Here is a 20013-nt window from a genome sequence, read left to right on the forward strand (position 1 = left end):
AACTTTAACACCGGTTCGATCTCCAACTAGTTCCCCTTCCCTTCGTTTTGAGAACTCAAAAGCATCAACTTCAAATCCAATTCAAACTCAACGCCAAAATGCTTGTCAGACAGACACCCGAAAAACAGTTTCTTGCTGCCAAATGATGTAGACCTAAAAAAGACACTAACTGAAGACCAGTACACAAAAACTCCCATCCCTTCCTTCCTTTCTTCGATGCTATGACACCCCATATCTTTTCTCCTCCTCCTCCTCCTCCTCCTTCTTCTTCTTCTGCCTCTTCTTCAACATTGTCATTCTCTCAGCACACTTCTTTCCATCCCATCTACTTCCGGTCTCTCATGCGAACCCACAACTCTTTGCTCATCGATTGATGACCCTCTAGTGAAAGAGCAGATCACCCTTCGGCTTCTCAGCAGCCGTTTGCTCTTCCTCGAACTGTTCGTTGATCGTCCGTTAGCACTTATCTCTTCTCGTCACCTCCCCATGCAGTAGGATTAGGCCAGGATTAGGGAAAAAGACTCACCTCCAAAAACCCGGTAGCGTTAATCAAAAGCATAAACGCCTCCGCCAGCTCATCCACGCGTTCTTCCAACTCCAACTGTGCCTGGCTATCCCTATCCGCACCACTGTACGCACTTCCATTCACCGCCCTCATCGAGACGCCAAGGTTCCCCGACCCAGCACCACCAATCCCCACACTCATCTTCAACACCTGAACCACTAACCCCCTAGCCCCTTGCAAGAACTTGCGTCCCTGCAGCGCATTATGACTCCCGCGCTTCTTGCCGGCCATGACCGCCGCTGAGACGATTCTGGCTAGATACACGAGGAGCGTATAGTGCCTTTCCAAAGCGCGGACATAGGTCGTCGAGCCTGTCGAGGAATTTTGTTGTTGCTGACGAACGAAAAGTTCTGGGTCGGTGGAGAAAGCACCCGACACTTCTAGGGCGCGGAAGAGGTTCGACTGGAGAACGAATTTGGAGCCGAGCTTGGAGCGACAGAGGGCAAGGAGGAGAGAGAGTTTGGAAAGGATATATTGGCTGTCTGTGGCGGGTGATTGAGTGGCGAGTGTGAGTTGTTGGGATGATGGTGGCTGTTGTTGCTGTTGCTGTTCGACGGAGGAAGTGGGGGAAGTGGTGACAGCAGACCAATCCTTTAAAATGGTCTTGAGAGAATCGACGAGAACGCCGATAAAGTTGAGACGGTTCAGGGTGGTAACTACAAAGGAGCCGTCTAGATCGTTGGTGTGCTGGAGACCGGAAGCCGTCGTGGTGTGATCGAGATGGACGAGGGCTCCCAAAAGGATCATGGCCGCGGTTTGGCACGTCGAGTCGGAGCCGTAGGCGTCATCGCAGATGACGTTAAGGAGACGGTCGCCATAGGCTTGGATGGCCCTGATGGCGCGGGAGCGGGCCGTGGCCAGGGCGTTGCTGGTGGTGGTGCCGGTGTGGTCGGTGGTCTTGTCGACTACCGACGTGAGGTACCGGTAGCAGATGGAGTAGTAAAGAGCGCGCAAATCGGCACTGCCGACCCAGCTGGCGATGGAGGTGAGGCAGACTTGGAAAAGCTGAAAGAGCTTGTCACTGATGAGGTTGCCAATGTCCTTGTCGGTGGCGCCATCGGTATTGTCCGAGAGGTCGAGCTTGAAGAGTAGCACCTTGGCAACGCGAGCAAGCTCAAAAGCCTCGGCGGGGCTGAGTGTGCTGAAGGCCTCCAGGCTGGGCAAAATGGCCTGCAGCGCTTGCAGGAGGAAGGCGATCTTGGGCGTGCCCTTGAAGTCATTGGCCTCGAACATGACCAGCAGGATGTTGGTCCACGCCCGGAGTACCTTAAGGCGGTGGGCGCTGAACTGCTTCTGGCGGTTCCGGTAGATGACATATTCGAGCAAGAGACTCTGCTCACGGTCCCAGGCTGCCAGCTCATCTTGTGTGATTAGGGCCTGGCTATCCTTCTTTTCCGGGTTGTCCCGGTTGAGCCTCTCAGCGCGCTTGAGCAAGGCCAACTCGTGGACTTTGTGAACGTTAAATTGGGACCCGGTCATTGCGTCCTCCTCGATGCATGGAGTGAGGTCGATGTCCCTGTAAATATCGAATTCCGGGGCGGGAATGTCCACAAAGTCGACGTTGAGGAAGTCGAAAAAGTCAAAGATATTAGCAATGTTGATGGGCTCCTCGTCGTCGGCCCGGATCTGTCCATTCAGCAGGGCATCAAATATTTGGCGCTTGACGGTGGGTATCCGCTTTTGGGACACACTGCAAAGCTCCTTGGCAATGTATTCAAAGGCCATGGCACGCGTCGCAAGGAACTCGATATAAGAATGCGATGCGTCCGTGACCAGGAACTCGGGAGAAGCCGCTTCTACGCCGTCCCACCTGAGGTGTGGTTGGACTTGTGGCTCTTGGAGCAGGGTGTGGAAGAGGAAGTTAGTAGCTCGCAACTCTTCCATGACCAACTGTGAAGAAAGGGGTGAGCTCCAAAGGATCTGGAAGATGCGCAAAATATTCCGCTTGAGAGTTATTAGGTAGCCTCGCATACCCAACTCCTCTTGGTATACTGACAAGCCAATGAACGCGTTCAACAGGCTATGGAAGAGTGATCGCTGAATATCAAAGGCACCATTGGGTTCAATGGCAAGCCCGTTGATCTCGCAGCGGAAGCCAAGGAGTAGATGAGCGATGGTGGGTTTGTCCGGGTTGGCTTTGAGACATTTGTATAGGAAATCGAGGATGAACACCTTGGTTTGGTAATCCGGCGATTCGGCCTCCAGAACAGGATCGAGCGTCTGGGCGATGGTGTTGGCCAAAGACGCGGCAATCGACACACCTGCCCCACCCCTCTCGAGCTGGACAATGGCCTTGTTGCGATGCGCATGACGACCATCGGGTTCCCAGGCCGAGATGATCTCGGGGGATGTCGAAATCTTCTCCAAGAGCTTAAGGGAAGCCCAGGTGAGGTCGGGGTTTCCAAGGTTGGTGAACCGGCCGAGATCCTCCACGAGAGACAGGTGGTTCATAATGCCATCTTCGAAAGCAGAATAAGCCCCACTCGCGACAGAGCGGCTTCGCTGTCCAGACTGCTTCTTGATAAGGGGGCGGACGAGATCGAGATAAGTGTCTTGTAGCTCAAGGACCTTGATCATGACCTGGACGGCTCGCAGAACACCCAAAACAACGGGGGAATCGTGGGACGACTGTCCAAGCACATCCGTATCCCTGTTGATGATGTCGACAAGAATGTTCACAACCTTTTCATTGAACAACCACTCCATAACCCGGGCAAATGGGTGCAGGCGCACATAGGCTTCTAGGCTTGACGTAGACACGGCAACATCAACATTGACGTTGCTCTCGTTACCCAAGACAATGAGGTCTTCGTTGAACGATGCCAGAGAAGCAAGCGCAAACTCCAGGCAGCTGAGCTGAAGGATCCTCAGCTGCATAGGATCGGTGATATCCATAGCCTTCTTGGTCAACACGAGACCAAAGACATAGTCAACATAGACATCAACGCCAGACAGTCGGTTACTGGTGCCCAGCGTTTCCTTGAAAGGCAGTTTGTCGCAAAGCTCTCCATCATCAATCGAGGGCTGGATGAGCGAAATAAGTAACTGGATAAAGGCAACGGGCTGCTCAAATCCATCACTGATGTCGTCCAAGATAGCCTCCATCACCGCCTGAGGACTGGGCTGTAACATTGCCACGGTTCGTTGTGTGTCCGCCTTGGGACCCCAACCTCCTACTAGCCAAAGGTCGATAAAGTCCCACATGATTTCCGACTCCTGATGGGTCTTGCGATGCATTAGGGCGCGGAAGGCATTGAAAACACAAGCCCGGAGACGGCCGGGTATCTGGGCACTAGCAAGCCTGATCAGAGTTTCGGGTAGCTCCACGCTTGTGTCGAGAAGTAGAAGATTTCTGGCGACTGGGCTTTCATAGCCGAGTTTGGCAATGAGGCGCAGGTAGCACTCCAGCATCATGGCGGATTCAGGTTCAGTTTCGGCCTGATCGCTGCTGGGCTTTGCATGGTGACGGACAAGCTGAGACGGGGCGGGAAGTGGCTTGGTTTGGAGTTTCTCCATGAAGAACTTGAGTTCCTTGAAGATTTGGTTCCAAGTCAAGGAGGCTGAGCGTTTCAACTTGCCCCCCGAGTGAGTGGTTTCGTCGAGCAAGAAGTTGTGGGCGGCTGTCGCGCATTCTTCATTAGCAGCAAGAGCTTGCAGCATCTCGCAGAAGGCGCTGACCAGAGGGGTGGAAGCTCTCCTGGACGCCCAATTCAAGAAGCCGGCGAGGTTGCTTTCGGTATCTTCCCAGAAAGTCATGGCTGCGTCCGGTCGGCCATCGTAGGCGTAGGCAATGATCATGAGGAAGCGTTCCAGATCAAGGTCCTGCTCGTGTGTTTGGCTCAACTGGCGCTGCTCGTCCTCCTCCGTCCTCAACTTACGCAAAACGTCTGGGATATTGGAGATGGCAGCATCGATGAGTACCTCGAGGTGTGTCATTAGACAGGAGTGGAAATGAGGCGCGAAGGGCAGAGCTTCAGATGCCAGAGGCGTAGTCTTGCGCTGCAACCATTGACGCATTCCCCAGCGTGTAGGGTCCTGCCAGTCCTGATTATGCGCATGGCAGTCGGCGGCAACGGCGAGAAGATAGTCGAAGGCGCCGTCCTTCAGGGCATCCATGAATTGTTTTGTCCTCTCCTCGTCCTCCTTGTCCAGGTTGATGCCCCGCGCTTCGTAGCCGGCGTAATCATCGTGATACCAGCCGCTATACTCGGCGATCCACCATGCGCGCACCGCAGCGCCGAGACTCGGTATCGCCCAGACATCCTCGGCTGTCCTTCCACAGATAAACTCGTTCAGTTGTCGTGCCGGCTCAACGTCTCCACCACCCACATTGGAACCAAAGGTTGCGATATAGGCACCAAGTACCGGGATGAGATGCACTTGGGTGAGGTGTCAGTCTTTGCTTGCAAGGTCCAGAGAGGATGGAGATCAAGGAAGGCTTACCTAAAAGGTGATCGTATTTATCTACTTTCCTCAGGAGCTGGATGAACTCCTTGAAATCCTTGGACTCGGCTTGCTTCTTCTCGACTGCGGCACACAGTATGAGGGACAGGGTTTCGTGTTGCTCTATTAGCTTGAGGCGCATGATCTCAGACGGTTCTTGCTGGTCCATCCGCTTGGAGACGTTGGGCTGAAACAGGACATTTTGAGCTGCCACCTTCTCCCCGATACTTTGCAGAGTCGACCTGATGGCTTGGAGTCCGGCCACACATTTGGGCACGAATTTCTGGGCGCCGGCCTGGGGCTTGCTACCCTGGGCGGGAATGCCAAAGATCCTCTCGTCGACAACCTGGCCAAAGCCTTCCTGCACCGAGGGGTCGATGTCCTCGTCGTTTGCTATCTGGATGCAAAGGCGCATACAGTCGAGCAGGTAACTCCGCTCGTTTTGGAAGCGGAGGAGGCCGCACACCCACAAGGGACGGTCGAAACTGGCCTGGTCGCCCTCGGCATCGGCATCGAGAAGGACACGGGCAGCCTCGACTTCGTCGAGATCGAGCTCATCGGCAAGCTTAAGGGCGTCGTTGATGAAGCTCTGGGTGACGGAATATTCCTCGTCCTGAACCTTGATCCTGCCACTCTGTAGGGCCGTCCTGCTGGTGGGGTTCCGGGGTGGCTTGTCTAGGAACTTGCTGAAGGAATCCGCGTGCTGCTCGAGCAGCTGCTCGACGGTCTGGAGTTCTTCATAGCGCTGCTGGCTGACAGCCTGGAGCTCGGTGTGGAGGGCGTAGAGAGATTCGAATTTACGTAGTTCGGCCATAGTTGTCGTTGGGTAGGTAGGTAGGTAGGTAGGTAGGTAGGTAGGTAGAGGAAAGAGATCGAACGAGGGTGGATGGGCGTGCTGTCGGTGGTGGTGTTGGTGGTGGTGGTGGTGATCAAGCGCCTCAGCGCATTTTTCGAAGACGTGTGGAAGACTGCGGCGGCCGTGGTTGCGCTTCCGTTTTCTGTATGCGCACACCCAATCCAAAGAAGCGCTTCTTGCGCAACTGGATCTCGAATCTCGGTGGGTTGGTGCCTGGTTTGTGGGTGTGGGTGTCCGTCCTGTCGTGTTCCAATTAGTCCAAGCACGAGCCGGCGCGTGTTTGGAGGATTTTTCGGGTTGGAGGTGGTTCGTGATGTTGGAGCAGGAAGAGGGGACTGCGGATTGGCGACAACCGAGTTGGTGACGCGCTTCACCTTCAAGTTGTTGCTTGGAGACGAGGACGGGTGCCCGTCGTCAATTAAGGGAAGTACGGGCAGCCGGGCAATGATAGGTGCCATGTGCCGCGCGGCAGAAGTGGAATGCCCTGCCCGGAGGTGCGCTGCTTTCAACTCAGGTACCTCTATAGCGATTACTTAGCGGGTGCTACAGTGGTACAACGCCTACGGATGCCCGGTGGTGACTGTCAGGCCGTCTGACGGGACGGGACGCTGGAAAAAGTTTGGCGGTGAGCGATTCTGCCGCGTGTTGCGGCGCGCCAAGACGTTCGCATCGACTTCAGTTGTTTTTGTTGTCGAAAGTGGAAAGTCAGCAGTCCACCGAGAGAAGGAGCTGTGATGAGAGGTGGTCATAGCTTCACCAGGCAGTAGCATCAGTTCCTTCCTTCCTTCCTTCAGATGGTCATCAAGATGCACTTTTTTCGTACCTACTTGGTACCTAAGATTACCTAGGTAGGTAAAGACTGAAATATCGGAATCTCAAACTTGTTTCTCTCCAAATCCCTTCTTTTCTTTCCTGGACATGACATTTCCTCTCCCGGTCCTCCTCCCAGAAACAAAAAAAAAAAAAAAAAAAAAACGACTGTCGCCCATCACACGCGTTCCCGTCAGCAGCAACAGCAGCGCTGTAATCTCATGTTATAGCGCCTCATGATACCCTGGCAGTAGTTGTCTTTTTTCGCCCATCTTCTCACCTTTCAACCACTTTGAGGTTCTCTTCCCCATCTTCTTTTCTCTCCTCGGCATGTATTGGATTTGCCAAAACACAAAAACCGTGCTGCTCAAGTGCCGAATTGCTTTGCCATTACGGTGTTATTGACGGACCAAAAGCATCGTCGTGCCCATACATGGCTTCCTTGACAACCACCACCCTGGCTGCCTTGTCCGTTTAGATTCCAGGCATCGCAGTGGCCGTGTTTGGCTTTGAGCCACTTCATACTTTTTCTCTTTTTCTCTCCTTTTCTTTTCTTTCCTTTCTTGTTATTATTGTTTATTTATCCCCCCCTCCCCCTCAAACAGGTATTCTCCCGCACCTGTTCAACCATATCATCGCCCCCCTCACCATGGCCCCAGCAACCGAGACGGTAGACTTCAAGAAGCTCATCGGTAGGCCAAGAGAAATAGCAAACAAGACTGCATTGTGATAGTTACCCTGACACAACACACAGTCACTCTTAACGGGAAGACCATCACCGGACGGACTAGCGCTCTTAAGAGTGAGTGGCCCGTACATAAAACAACAGATTTTGTATGTGTGTGTGTGGCCGCCAGACTAACGGCTCGTGGTTCAGGCTTGATATCGTACTTCAAGGGCGACGAAACAGGCTCCCAGGCCGAAAGTCACAGCCAGAAATTGTTTGATGACAAGACATATCATTATGTCTATGAGGCTCTCTTCACCTGCGCCCTCACCGAAAAAGCAGACTACTTCAGCTGCTTGAAATCTTCGAAAAGCGACAGCGTACGCAATAGCTGTGTTAAAAGACTCGAGGGCTGCGCCGAAGCACTCCGTCTAGCTGTTCAACATGGTGCCTACAAGATCAAAAGGAAAACAGCAACGGCCATCGCCGATCATATCACGCAAACTCTTCTAGATTCCGACGACAACTTCTTCGAGCCCCTTCTCAAGGGATACGTCAAGGTGTTGAGCGCCTTTCTAAACATCCAGGTCAACGTCGAAAACCTAGCCGCTTTCGGAGGCGAAAAGTGGGAATCTTCAATCGACTTGTGCCTGAATGCCATCTCCCGCTTTCTAGAGGCTGCCGAACACGACTCGGGCACTTCAGTCCGCGCTTCCCCAGCCCCGGGAACACCTGCTACCTCGAGAGCGGGCTCTGTTGGACCATTATCCGCATCTGTCCAGGTGAATGGCCAACTGGCCATCGAATTCCTAGCATGTGTCAAGGCACTCACATCAGCGTCGAATGCGCCAGTTTTGAGGAGAGCAAAAAGGATCTCTCAGCTTGTGCTTCGCCTGCTCACCCTTCGTCACATCAAGCTAGGCGAGCTGCAAAGGGATTCCTTCTCCATCCTTAACAACATCTTAGTGCGGGTACAGACCGAAAGTATAGCCCTGACCAACACGATAACCACGGCACTGGTCCCAGTGTTATCGCACTGCTGGCAACCTCGGTCTTTATCTCGAGACGCCATGTCGACTTCCCTCAAGGATGAGATGCTCAAGACCCTATATGGAATACACTTGTACTTGGAGAGTTTGCTTCGGGAGGCGACGGATGATAAGCTCTTGCAAGATACCGAAGATTTGCTCGACTCGTTATGGTCCGAGTACTCCAGGCGGGATGACAAAACCCGCCTTCAGCTCGGAGACGTCACCTTCTCAGCGATGCAACTGCACCCAGATCACCCATTGACTATGGTATTCGGCTTACGTCCATATCACCTAGCCGGGGAACAGAACTGGGCCTTGCTTGAGAACATTGCCCTTTTGGAGATAGTCTACGCAAAGAACTCTCAACGCGATCGTCAACACCTAGAAGATGAGCCGGACAAACCACGGAAGAGGCGCCGAGTGATAGGAAGCTCGAACCGAATACACCAAAAGCTTATGTCGCAGGATCCCGCGGTACAACTCACCGCTCTACAGCTTATACCATTTCTGTCCGCGTTGAAGCATCCATCTCTCGAGGAGGTCAAGGGGGCATTGGTGGATTTGTCACAGTTCATTTCTGCGAAACAAGGCTTGGTAGCTTCGTGGGCAATGATTGCATGCTCTAGCCTGGCGGCTCACAAAACGTCCCGCGACCCATCCCTTTCTGCCATGTGGAAGCAAGCATGGCACATTGGCATCAGATCCCTGAGCTTACCCTCTACGAGCCGCTCTGCATGCGTCCTTTTGAACTGGATTCTGAAAGCGAAGCTACTTTCTGACCATGAAATAGCTGGCGACGTCAATCAGATCATCACGACTGCCGATATCAGCGGACCGGCAATGCTCGTTGACTCGGCCCCTGTGCTGATGTTGACCTTACTGCGGATCCGCAACGCCATCTTCCCCAATGCCAGTCAATCAACTTCCAGTCACGTTATTCGATGGGTTTTCTTGAAGTGGAATCCATGCGAGTCCGCATATGCTTCAGTTCATGGCGTACATGCAGCACCGGTTGACCTTATCAACCTCCTGCGGGCTTGCTATGAGATGCCGCCTCTTCGTATGAACACATCTCTCACTGTCTTTGACGGCCCCGTTGCTCAGTTCCGAGCAGTCCAAAAGCAGCGTCATGCGATGCTACGGTATCTGTTGCTCTTGGAAGATGAAGCCCCCCCAGAGGACTCACACAAAGCAACATCAACTGATCAGCCAAAAAGAGAGGAAATCCGGGCTGCTGATTCGTCGAGTTCTCACTCGGCAAAGCGGCTGATTCTGGAACTGCTCTTCCCAAAGCTTGATGAACTATTACAGATGGTAGAATTATGGCATAAGCGTGGTGAAAGCGACAGCGCAGCCCCTGTGTCTACGGATCGCCTCGTTAGCGTCGCTTCGACTTGTATTGTCGGAGCATTCATCATGCCCGAGCTCGTGGGTCTCAACTCTTCCATGTCGAGGGATCTAGAGAAAACCGTGTTTGGTATTGTTGAGGGCATGATAAAGGCGATTGCTGAGTCTCCCCAGAGTGAAGATTTCTTCAATCTTGTCCTTGAAGTCTCTGCGCCCTACATCCCTACCCTGGGTGAGGCTGAGCTAACTCATTTTAAACGCGAGGAACCATATGCCCTCAGGCTTTTTGCCACAGTTTCAAACAGTTTGCTGGAGAAAACCCGACGAGAATCCCCCACGGACAGCGATCCAGCGTCTATGGATCTTGATGATGAGTTCGACTCCCAGGAAACTCGAAAAAGTACAACAGCGGGGAAAAGGTTCCTATCCAGAAGGGACATCACACTCAAACACACTCCCGAGGCCTTTTACCTCGACACCAGCCTTCGGCTACACCTACTTAGGATCATCCGTGCGGATGACGGGGAGCTTGGCCGGGTGCCTGATCCGATCGTGGATCACCTTCTGGAGCTCTCCGACGAGGATCTCTTGTCTTGCCGGCTTTTCATGCAGGAGTTGTTCGCATCCGATGTTGTCACACCTGTTGATCTCGCGATAAGGATGATTGAAAGGATCGCTGCGACGATCAGCAACAACCAATATACCTGTTGTGAAGCTGCCATGTGTACTGTGATGGACATCATGGAGGGATTCATCACCATGTGGACCGATGAGGAGCTCGAGATCTCGAATTTGGTTGGCGACATTTACGACCATCTCATAAAACGTGCATTGCCCAACAACTCTCTTTCATCTACCGCACAGATCTGGTTTTCGAGACTTCTCTTCCGTCTACTGGAGGTCAATCCTATGTTTGCTTCACAGGTTCTGAAGCTTCCTTCCACCAGATCTACGCTTCTGACGATCTTAAGAGACGCACCCATGGATGTCAAGTTCTTTATTGGCATTAACCTGCCGAGAATCTTTGGGATGCATGTTCTTCAAACTCACGACGACATAATTGTCGAAATCCTCGAAGTGCTTCCCGGTGAAGGAATGGAGGGTATTGCGTTCCGTCTGTTTGTACTGGCGGAACTCGCGTGCAAATGGCCTACATTGCTTCGTCGGTGTGCTTATCACATTTTCGAGACACCTGGGAAGAACCAAACATCGGCAAGCCATGCGACAAGTTGCTTGAAGCGGGTGTCGAGATGCCTCAATCTCAGCAGCCCTCAAGAGTTGTTCACGATTTTTGCTCCCCAGATACTCTATACTTGGCTAGCGATCGACTCCATCGACGAGATTCCATACAGCATATTTGGGTTTTCGAACCTGGCAGAGCTCCTTTCCAAGAGCCAGTCAGAAGCTGTTGGTATAATGATCATGCGTGGCCATGAAACGGACGCTCGCGAGCTGGCTAAAACTTTGAAGCTTAGTATACAAGAGTTGGTCACGCAGAACTTCAGCAAGATCGTGGCGTACAGCATTGCACAAGACTCCAGTCTTCCAAACGAAGTCACTGGAGAGAGCCGCGTGAGGAGAATCATCGGGGCGGAGCCTTACAGCAGCAACATAATTCTTAACTTCGCTGACATCCTGGCAATCTTTTTCGAGATATGCGACCAAGAGTATCCTATCGAAGACTCGTTTCGCAAAGATGCCGCCAACTTTGCCTATGCAGCGGATATCATGGACAAAATCAAAGCGTTTGGTCATCTGGACACAATGCTTCCACCAAACCAGCAGCCAAGTTATAAGGCCAAGTTTCTCAAGCGGCAGATACTACACCTCGTAAAGAGGACCAACTACGAGCTACATGATATATGGACACCCGCTCTTGTTGTATTCGTAGCCCGAAAACTGCTGAACACGATTCACCCGGCATTAGGTCCATTGCATGCCTGTTCCGTGCTGCGGAAGATCCGCGTGCTCATTTGCTTAGCAGGCGACACGGCCCTGTATGGCTACCCTCTAGAGATGCTGCTGCATTCTCTACGGGCTTTCGTGGTTGATCCGGAGTGCGCTGATGATGCCCTGGGAATCACCCAGTATCTCATTACTGAGGGAAGCGATCATCTAATCCGATTTCCTTCTTTCCTTGCTGGATATGCTCTTTCATGCTTGGCTGATCTTCGCGTATTCCTCGAGTCGAGCCAATCTAGTACAACGCAGGAGAGCCAGTTCAAAGCGACAAAATCAAAGGCGCAGCTCTTTCACGCATGGTTTTCCAAATATCTGGCCAACTACACCACCAATGCATGGAAGGATAAGACACAAAAGGAAGCTTTCGAGGCCATCACCCAGTCTGCTGCTAATATTCGTGTCATGGGTAATGCAGAGAAGGGTACCCACGAGAGCAAGTTGCTACTGGAGATTCTCAAGGATTGGGGTCGACAGCACCAGCTCCTGAACGGGCCGGCTCGATCGGTTGCTCTGTCAATACTCTGTGGGTCTTTTAATGTTCCACCACCAAGTCGCTTGGACGTGATCCAAAGCGACGAAGAGGCGTTAGCTCATGGTGCTGCTGTCTGGATGAGCTGTGGTTCCAAGAAGCTTAGCAGCGAGTACTTGGCATGGGCCGGGCGAGTGATCGGTCGATCATATGCAGCCTCAGGCGACGTACCACCAGAGCTCTTGCGTGAATCGCGCCTTCAGGAGTATCGGAAGAAATCCCCGGTAAACTTTGATTTCATGGAGTCAGAGGAGGCCCTTCTTAGCCTTATTGAAGCCCTTACTGCAAGTAGCGACGGCTTTAGGGCTGGATTGGCTGAGGCTGCCCTTCGTGTAGCAGTATCGGATGCCCTCCATGAGAACGATCGTCCTTTGATCACCGCCTGTCAAAAGAGTCTTTCAGAGTCGTTGCTAGTAGCATCGGAATGGGGAGAGCTTCGAATACCCCGGTCCGATCGCTTCAGTGTCGAACACCCTAATGAGACCGAGATATTCTCTGCGGAATTTCTGGAAAGTCCGGAGTGGGCACAGCAACTCACCACACTCTTAGCCCAGTCAGTACCGGGGAGCGTCGCACTCAGAGTACTGCCTCCCATCTTGACAAAGGTCAAGGGCTTTGCTGAGCAAGCATTCCCCTTCATCGTTCACAATGTGCTGGAATACGAGCTAGATCAGACCCAAGGGATGAAGCAGAAGCTTTCGGAAGCCTTGAAGGAATGGCTGACCTCCACTTCACCAGCAGCCAGGGACAACCAGAAGCTCCTGATCAACACAATTCTGTACCTAAGAACACAGGCAAATCCAAATGAGACATCTATAGCAGATCGATTACATTGGCTCGAGGTCAACTTCTCAATCGCCGCGGCCGCTGCTACGCGATGCGGGATGTATAAAGTTGCTCTGCTGTTCGCCGAGTTGGCATCCACTGAGATTACACGCCAGTCTCGCCGTTCGTCCGCGATTCAGGGACTCGGGGATACGAGCGAGATTTTGTTGGATATTTTTGAGAATATCGATGATCCGGATGCCTACTACGGCTTAACCCAGGACGCTTCGCTTTCGACTGTATTAGCTCGTCTCGAGTACGAGAACGACGGGACCAAGAGCTTAGCATTTCGTGGAGCCCAATACGACAGTCACCTGAGGCGCCGGGATGTAGCTTCACAGCAAGACGGACAGGCGCTCATCAAGGCGTTGAGCAGCTTGGGTCTCGCTGGCCTGTCGAACTCTCTCCTTCAGACGCAACAGAGCCTGGACGGGTCCTCAACATCTCTTGATTCCACGTTCATCACAGCACGGCGTTTAGAGATATGGAATCTTCCTGCCCCGGCTGCGACCGAAAACTGGGCGGTAACTGTGTACAAAGCCTATCAGAGTATGCATCAAGCCTCTGACATCAACATGGTAAGAAGCGCGGTTCACGACGGTCTTACGAAAACTCTCAAACATCTCACAGGGAAAAGCCTGAACACATTGACACTGCGTCACCAGCTGGGTGCTCTCGCCACACTGGCTGAACTCGATGATGTCCTGAACACTGGAGATCTTTCCGAGCTCAACGGCATCATTGAAGACTTCCAAGCGCGGTCCAAGTGGATGATGAGTGGGCAGTACGACGATGTCAGTCGGATCCTCTCGTGCCGGGAGACAACCTTGAGCTTGTGGAGTCAACGCCACAACCTTCGGCCAGCGAGGTTGACACCTGCAAATGCTCGTCTGGCGCAAATTCGTGGCATGCTGGTCTCTTCTGATATTTACCGGTTCCATCGTGCCACACAAGAAACTTTGAACTTGTCTACCACACTCACAGATCTCATAAGACCGAGTGAACAAATGGGGCTTGCTGTCGACGCAGCAATTCGGATGGAGACTGCTAACTCGCTATGGGATCAAGGCGAGATGATCTCTTCCATTCGGATGCTGCAGAACATTGACAAAGAGTCCCCACTAGAGAAGCAAACCGTTCCTGTCAGCCGTTCTGATCTCTTGTCGAAGATTGGGTATCAGGTGTCGGTTGCCCGGCTAGAGAGTCCAGACACTATTCAGAAGAACTATCTCGAACCTGCGCTGAAGGAGCTGAAAGGCAAGAGTGAAGGAAAGGAAGCTGGCCGGGTTTACCACCAGTTCGCCATGTTCTGTGATGAACAGCTCCAAAACCCAGATGGCCTTGAGGATCTTGCTCGCCTCCAGAATCTTGAAAGGGGCAAGAATGACGAGGTTACACAGCTCAAAGCTCTTATTGCGAGCACCCGGGATTCGCAACTCAAGAACAAGTATTCTTCGCACTTGTCAAAGGCAAAGCAGTGGCTTGACCTCGATCAGCAGGAGCTCCGCCGAGTTGAACAGACTCGTTCTGAGTTCGTGAGGTTGAGTTTGCAGAACTACCTACTCTCTCTCGCGGCATCGGACGAGTACAATAATGATGCGCTCCGTTTTACAGCTCTGTGGTTAGAGTGCTCGGAGGACGACATGGTCAACGAGGTAGTGAAGAGGTACCTCAGCAAAGTCCCAACTCGGAAGTTCGCACCCTTGATCAATCAGCTATCATCGCGCCTACAGCATCAAGAAGGGCTCTTCCAGATCACTCTGATAGGATTGGTCTATAGCATCTGCCTCGACCACCCTTACCACGGTATGTACCAGATCTGGTCGGGAGTCAAAGCACGATCCATCAAGAATGATGAGGTTGCTTTATCCCGACAGAAGGCGACGGATAAGATTGCCAGAGCCATCAAGAAGAGTGGTGCATCAGCCGCCAAGATCTATCTGGCGATTAACGCTACAAGCAAAGTCTACCACAATCTCGCCATGGACCGCGATGCGAAGAAATACAAGGCAGGTCACAAGATGAACATCAAGGACTCAAAAGCAGGCTTGGAATTTCTCGCCGCGTTTGCCGAGTTCCCGATCCCGCCGCCGACCATGCAAATGCCTTTGCTAGCAAGCTGCGACTACTCCCAAGTACCGATGATCGTCAAGTTTGAACCCCAAATGTCTATCGCCTCAGGCGTCTCCGCGCCCAAGATCATCACGGCCATCGGCAGTGACGGCCGACAGTACAAGCAGCTTGTCAAGGGCGGCAACGACGACCTCCGCCAGGACGCCATCATGGAGCAAGTCTTTGCCGCCGTCTCGGAGCTACTGAAGCACCACCGCGCCACTCGCCAGCGCAACCTCGGCATCCGGACCTACAAAGTCCTCCCGCTCACCGAAACGACCGGCGTCATCGAGTTCGTGTCCAACACCATCCCACTGCACGAGTACCTCATGCCCGCCCACGAAATCTACTACCCCAAGGACCTCAAAGGGTCGCACTGCCGGAAAGAGATCATGAACGCCCAATCCAAATCCGTCGACACGCGTGTGGCCGTCTACCGCAAGGTAACCGAAAGGTTCCACCCCGTGATGCGCTACTTCTTCATGGAATGGTTCCCCGACCCGGACGAGTGGTTCGCCAGGCGGACCGCCTACACGCGCACCACGGCCGCCATTTCCATGCTCGGCCACGTTCTCGGGTTGGGCGACCGACACGGACACAACATTCTGCTCGACACCAAGACGGGAGAGGTAGTGCACATTGACTTGGGCGTCGCCTTTGAATTGGGCCGCATCTTGCCGGTGCCGGAACTGGTTCCCTTCCGTCTGACACGGGACATTGTCGACGGCATGGGCATAACCAAAACCGAGGGCGTGTTCCGGCGATGCTGCGAGTTCACGCTGGACGCGCTGCGCGAGGAGACGTACAGCATCATGACGATTCTGGACGTGTTGAGGTATGATCCGCTTTATAGCTGGTCGATGAGCCCCCTAAGGATGGCGAGGTTGCAGAATGTAAGGGTGGGGGCGGGTGAAGATGACGTGGTAGAGGCAGAGGATGAGCGGCGGGCTGGAGATAAGAAGTCGACGAAGAACCTCAATGAGCCTAGTGAGGCGGATCGGGCGTTGGAGGTGGTAAGGAAGAAGTTGAGTAAGACGTTGAGCGTGATGGCTACGGTGAATGATTTGATCAATCAGGCGACTGACGAGAGGAATTTGGCGGTGTTGTTTTGTGGTAAGTTGTCTACGCTTCATGGTTGTGAGTTGAATGTGTGTGCAAGAGAGAGAGATTGCTAACAGTGAGGTTATCTAGGTTGGGCTGCTTATGCTTGATGGAGGAGCAGTAAAAGGAAACTACTCAAGACGTACTTGCCAGGGCTAGAAGAGAAATGGGGAGGAAGTCCATATGATTTGTGGGTTTATATATGTCTATAGATATGGACGTGGAAACATCGAGATAGATCTGAGAGTCTTGTACTTGGTCATAATAGCTTCTTTTTCTCTTGATAACCCAACTCATCAAATTTGACACGCCTCGTATTGTTTTATGCTTATGCTAATCATCATCATCATCATCCTCACTCTAAGTAGACGCTAAAGAGACAGGCCAAACAAAGCCTAGTATGCCATACGGATATGTACCAAACAGAAAAACTCCCCTATACACAGTCGAATAAAAACACAAAAAGGTGGGGGTATCTATCACACAACACGAGATTTGGAAGTCTCATCTTCCTCGTCATCGTCATCTATAACGCCGTAAGTAATGCCCTTCCTTCCATCCATCCATTCCCTTGCCCATGCAATTGATGCCATCATGTCCTCGTTTAGCTATTTCCATCCGAGAGACCAACCAAACCGACGAGATGGGGAGGAAAAAAAAAAAGACACCTTCTTAGGTCCTTTGTAACCACTTGGCTCGCTTTCTGCTGCTGCCTGGCCACCAACCACGTTTCTCCATCGGTTCGCTGGCGTTTCGCTGGTGACTGGCTAACGACACAAGGGTGATACCTTCTTGCCAAACGCCAAGCAATGTGTTATTCCTTCCCCTAGAATAGGAGAAAACTCTTCTTCTGTCCGAGCTGTATCCAGGAATAGCGAAGTGGGTAGCAACGTCTCAGCATGTAAATAAACTAGCGGCTGGGCTGGGCTGGGCCGGGCCATCGGCTTTCGGTCTCTCGAGTCTCGATAGCTAGTGCTCCAGGATCGTCGTGGTATGTCATAGATGGGCGCCTTTCACTGGTCTGTCGAAAGTTGGGCCTGGTCCACAAGCAGGCAGTTGGATGCTCTATTGTCATCCAAGTCATCCACGCTCTGAGCCGGTGCCGCCTCAACTCCTATCACCACTCATATATGTGTAGTGATCTTGTTCAGGCATATGAAAATACCACGGGTCTCGGCTGCATCCCTGTGCTTCTTTGCTTTTGCCCTTCCGAAATCATGCCATGCAAGTCACGATGCAGCCATCCGTAGCCCTCCAGTCCTTATATGTCCGGACAAATACTTGTATATCGACAACCGCTTTGTCTGTCGCTGTCTTCGGCTGACAAAGTGGTGGGAGTGGTCTTCGTTATATCCGCTAACAGGGCTGTCATTGAGCGGCCCTCTTTCCCAAGCTCTTCTTGGTCACCAACTTCAATTCAAGTGGATAGTAGCCTTTAGCTTTCGCTGTCCACTTGCCGCCTATCGGGGCTTTATCAATCTTTTGACGACACACAGGACATGTTCGCTTGGTTGGATCAATGGTTAGGGCGGAATGGAGACATTCGGAGCAAAAGAGATGACCTAGTATTTACAAGATTTGTCAGCCGTGAACAAACAGAGTGAAAGGGACGGGCAAGGGAGAGAAAAGCTTACCACAATGCGTAACCGTCAAGCCCGTAACATTATCCATGCAAATGACACATTGGAAGGCGCTCAGCTTGATCTCGTTCTTGGGCCTAGGCTTCGCTCGCATACTCTCGGGCACCTCTTCCGTATCCGCCAAGTCGACCACATCCATGAAATTGTCGTCCCCGAACGGATCTTTTTCGTCGTCGCTGGATAGCAGCACGTGTGCTTTTCGCTTGTGTGCCCTGATTTCTAGCCCGTCTTCTCTTTTCCGTTTGGGAGCCCCGGACGACTGAGGTGGTAGTGTGGGCAAGCTGACAATGTTGTGAGAGGTGCCTCGGCTTCGTCGCCGAGAGCCCTCTGCGGCGGATTCATCCCTCCTCGAAGGCATGGTGTTGTTGCAACTGTTGCGTGAAGGAGAGAGAAGATCGCCAAGATGTCTCGGGGTCTGGGGTGGAAGCGAAGGGCTGGAAAAGTCTCGACTGGCAAGCTCGTTGAGAAAGTCGTCACTATTTGGTTCTCGATCGCTGCGATGGGGGGTGACAAATAGACCAGGTGCGCGCGAGCCTGTGGCGAGGTTGGTGTTGAGCGCGGGGTCGGCGTTGTTGTCAAAGCTGGTTCCTCTACTGTCTGGGGTAGAAGAAGATCCAGAAAGCAGAAAAGAGAGCGCCGGTGGCAGCGGTCGAGGTGGTGGTAGGGCGCGAGAAGCCGGGGGCAAATAAGCGGCTTGAGATTGGCGGTTGTCGAGGTGACGGCCGGGTTCGGCCCGGGCTTGCGGGTGCGGACAGGGTAATGAGGTTCGCGGGGTTATGTAAGCGTTTGCTGGAGAAGGCGCTTGGGGTTGAATTGAGAGTGAGTGCAGTATGTTTGTGGTTTGCCCAGGAATGTTGTGTGGGTGTTGTTGTCGCTGGCCGTGAATTTGAGAATTGTCCGAGTTGGAGTTCGGATTCGGGGCCGGATATTGCTGCAGCAAAGGCGCCAAGGAAGGGAGCGACTGAGGAACAGGAACACCAGGGTTCGGGTGCGCTACGCTGGACAGCGGTGGTGGAAGAGCGTCCAGGTCCAGGTCTTTTTGTAAAGGGCAAAGCGCCGCAACTTGTTAGACACACAGCCCAGACAATGTGGTAGGGTTAGTTATGAGTGGTGAAGGGGGGAAAGGGAGGTGTTTTTTCAGAAAAAGGTTTGGGGTTTTGGGGTCGGAGGTGGGAGAAAGGTGAAGCGCAGTAAAAAAGTACCTGCAAAGATGTCGTCGTAGGCCGCATCACTCAAGGGGAAGTCGTCATCCATGGCCCCAAGGAAGGCTTGCCGGCAAGATGCCGGAACAAAAGGCAAAGGTACGGATAAAGAAGATATTGAATTGATGAAGATGGGAATTCCAAACCGTTCGTGCGGCGTTTGGTTTTGGTGGCGAGTCGACTTTGGGACGGTCGCCGTCCACTTTGCTCGCAATGTTCCAGCCAAACGAGAGTGACTGGGCTACGGACAATACCTAGGACGAAAGAAGGAAGCAAGGGCAGTCGCTAACGATGGTATATACGGAGCACTAGGTAGGAGCGTAACGATCGGTATCAGTGTCGCAGAGATGAAATAGCATATGTACACACTTAAAGGCAGAGGTAGGCCGTGTCGGAAAGAGGACAGAAGTCAGGTAAGTGAAAGGAAGTGTTTGGCTAGAGGAGTTATTAAGGATGGATAAAATGGGTGGAAATCAGTTGACAACGAACAAGTCGGTAAAGTACCTAGGTACTGTAGTAACATGGAGCTGAGAAATACGGGGAAGGTCCGCAGGAAAAGATGGACCCAGCCGAGCTCTTCCAACTTCTTGGATCATGTAGGTATGTATACTACTTACTGAATGAAATCACTTTGGGCAGTAAGTATAGAAGTTGCCATTGTGATGGGGGGCGCGCCGTCTGCACACTCAAGCCACCGTCTTTGGTCAAACATGACGGCGGGAGAAGAAATGATGCCAAGTAGTATCGATGGAGTGCTAATGGATGCCCGCTGTCTACAAAGGGAACTGAACGCTGGCCACTGTCATGGCGATTGGATTGATCTCTGCTAATCGTGGCTACCGAAGCAAATGTTAGCAGCGGATGTGTAGGCCTGGTGTAAACTCCTAACAGATATCCAAGAGCGTAGCACTTCCATGACAAAG

General features: G+C 52.5%; 3 protein-coding genes across 3 annotated transcripts; 1 reads left to right on the forward strand and 2 right to left on the reverse strand.

The window, feature by feature from the left end:
* Positions 1 to 86: 86 nt before the first annotated feature.
* Positions 87 to 6266, reverse strand: NCU00273 (hypothetical protein). The gene is made up of 3 exons (XM_952651.2): positions 5009 to 6266; positions 527 to 4944; positions 87 to 438 (listed from the first exon to the last, which is right to left on the reverse strand). Exons 1-3 carry the CDS (start codon positions 5820 to 5822, stop codon positions 382 to 384), a joined length of 5289 nt encoding a protein of 1762 aa, XP_957744.2. The 5' UTR covers positions 5823 to 6266; the 3' UTR covers positions 87 to 381.
* A 591-nt stretch (positions 6267 to 6857) lies between these two features.
* On the forward strand, positions 6858 to 16558 carry mus-21 (mutagen sensitive-21). The gene is made up of 4 exons (XM_952652.3): positions 6858 to 7366; positions 7429 to 7476; positions 7552 to 16260; positions 16339 to 16558. The coding sequence occupies exons 1-4, from the start codon at positions 7324 to 7326 to the stop codon at positions 16356 to 16358; spliced, it is 8820 nt and encodes a 2939-aa protein (XP_957745.3). The 5' UTR covers positions 6858 to 7323; the 3' UTR covers positions 16359 to 16558.
* NCU00275 (hypothetical protein) lies at positions 16526 to 19412 on the reverse strand. Its single transcript, XM_952653.2, has 3 exons — positions 19091 to 19412; positions 17883 to 18923; positions 16526 to 17810 (listed from the first exon to the last, which is right to left on the reverse strand). The coding sequence occupies exons 1-3, from the start codon at positions 19140 to 19142 to the stop codon at positions 17617 to 17619; spliced, it is 1287 nt and encodes a 428-aa protein (XP_957746.1). The 5' UTR covers positions 19143 to 19412; the 3' UTR covers positions 16526 to 17616.
* Between the last annotated feature and the right edge of the window lie 601 nt (positions 19413 to 20013).

Source organism: Neurospora crassa, linkage group III, assembly GCF_000182925.2.
Source record: "Neurospora crassa OR74A linkage group III, whole genome shotgun sequence".
NCBI lineage: Eukaryota > Fungi > Ascomycota > Sordariomycetes > Sordariales > Sordariaceae > Neurospora > Neurospora crassa.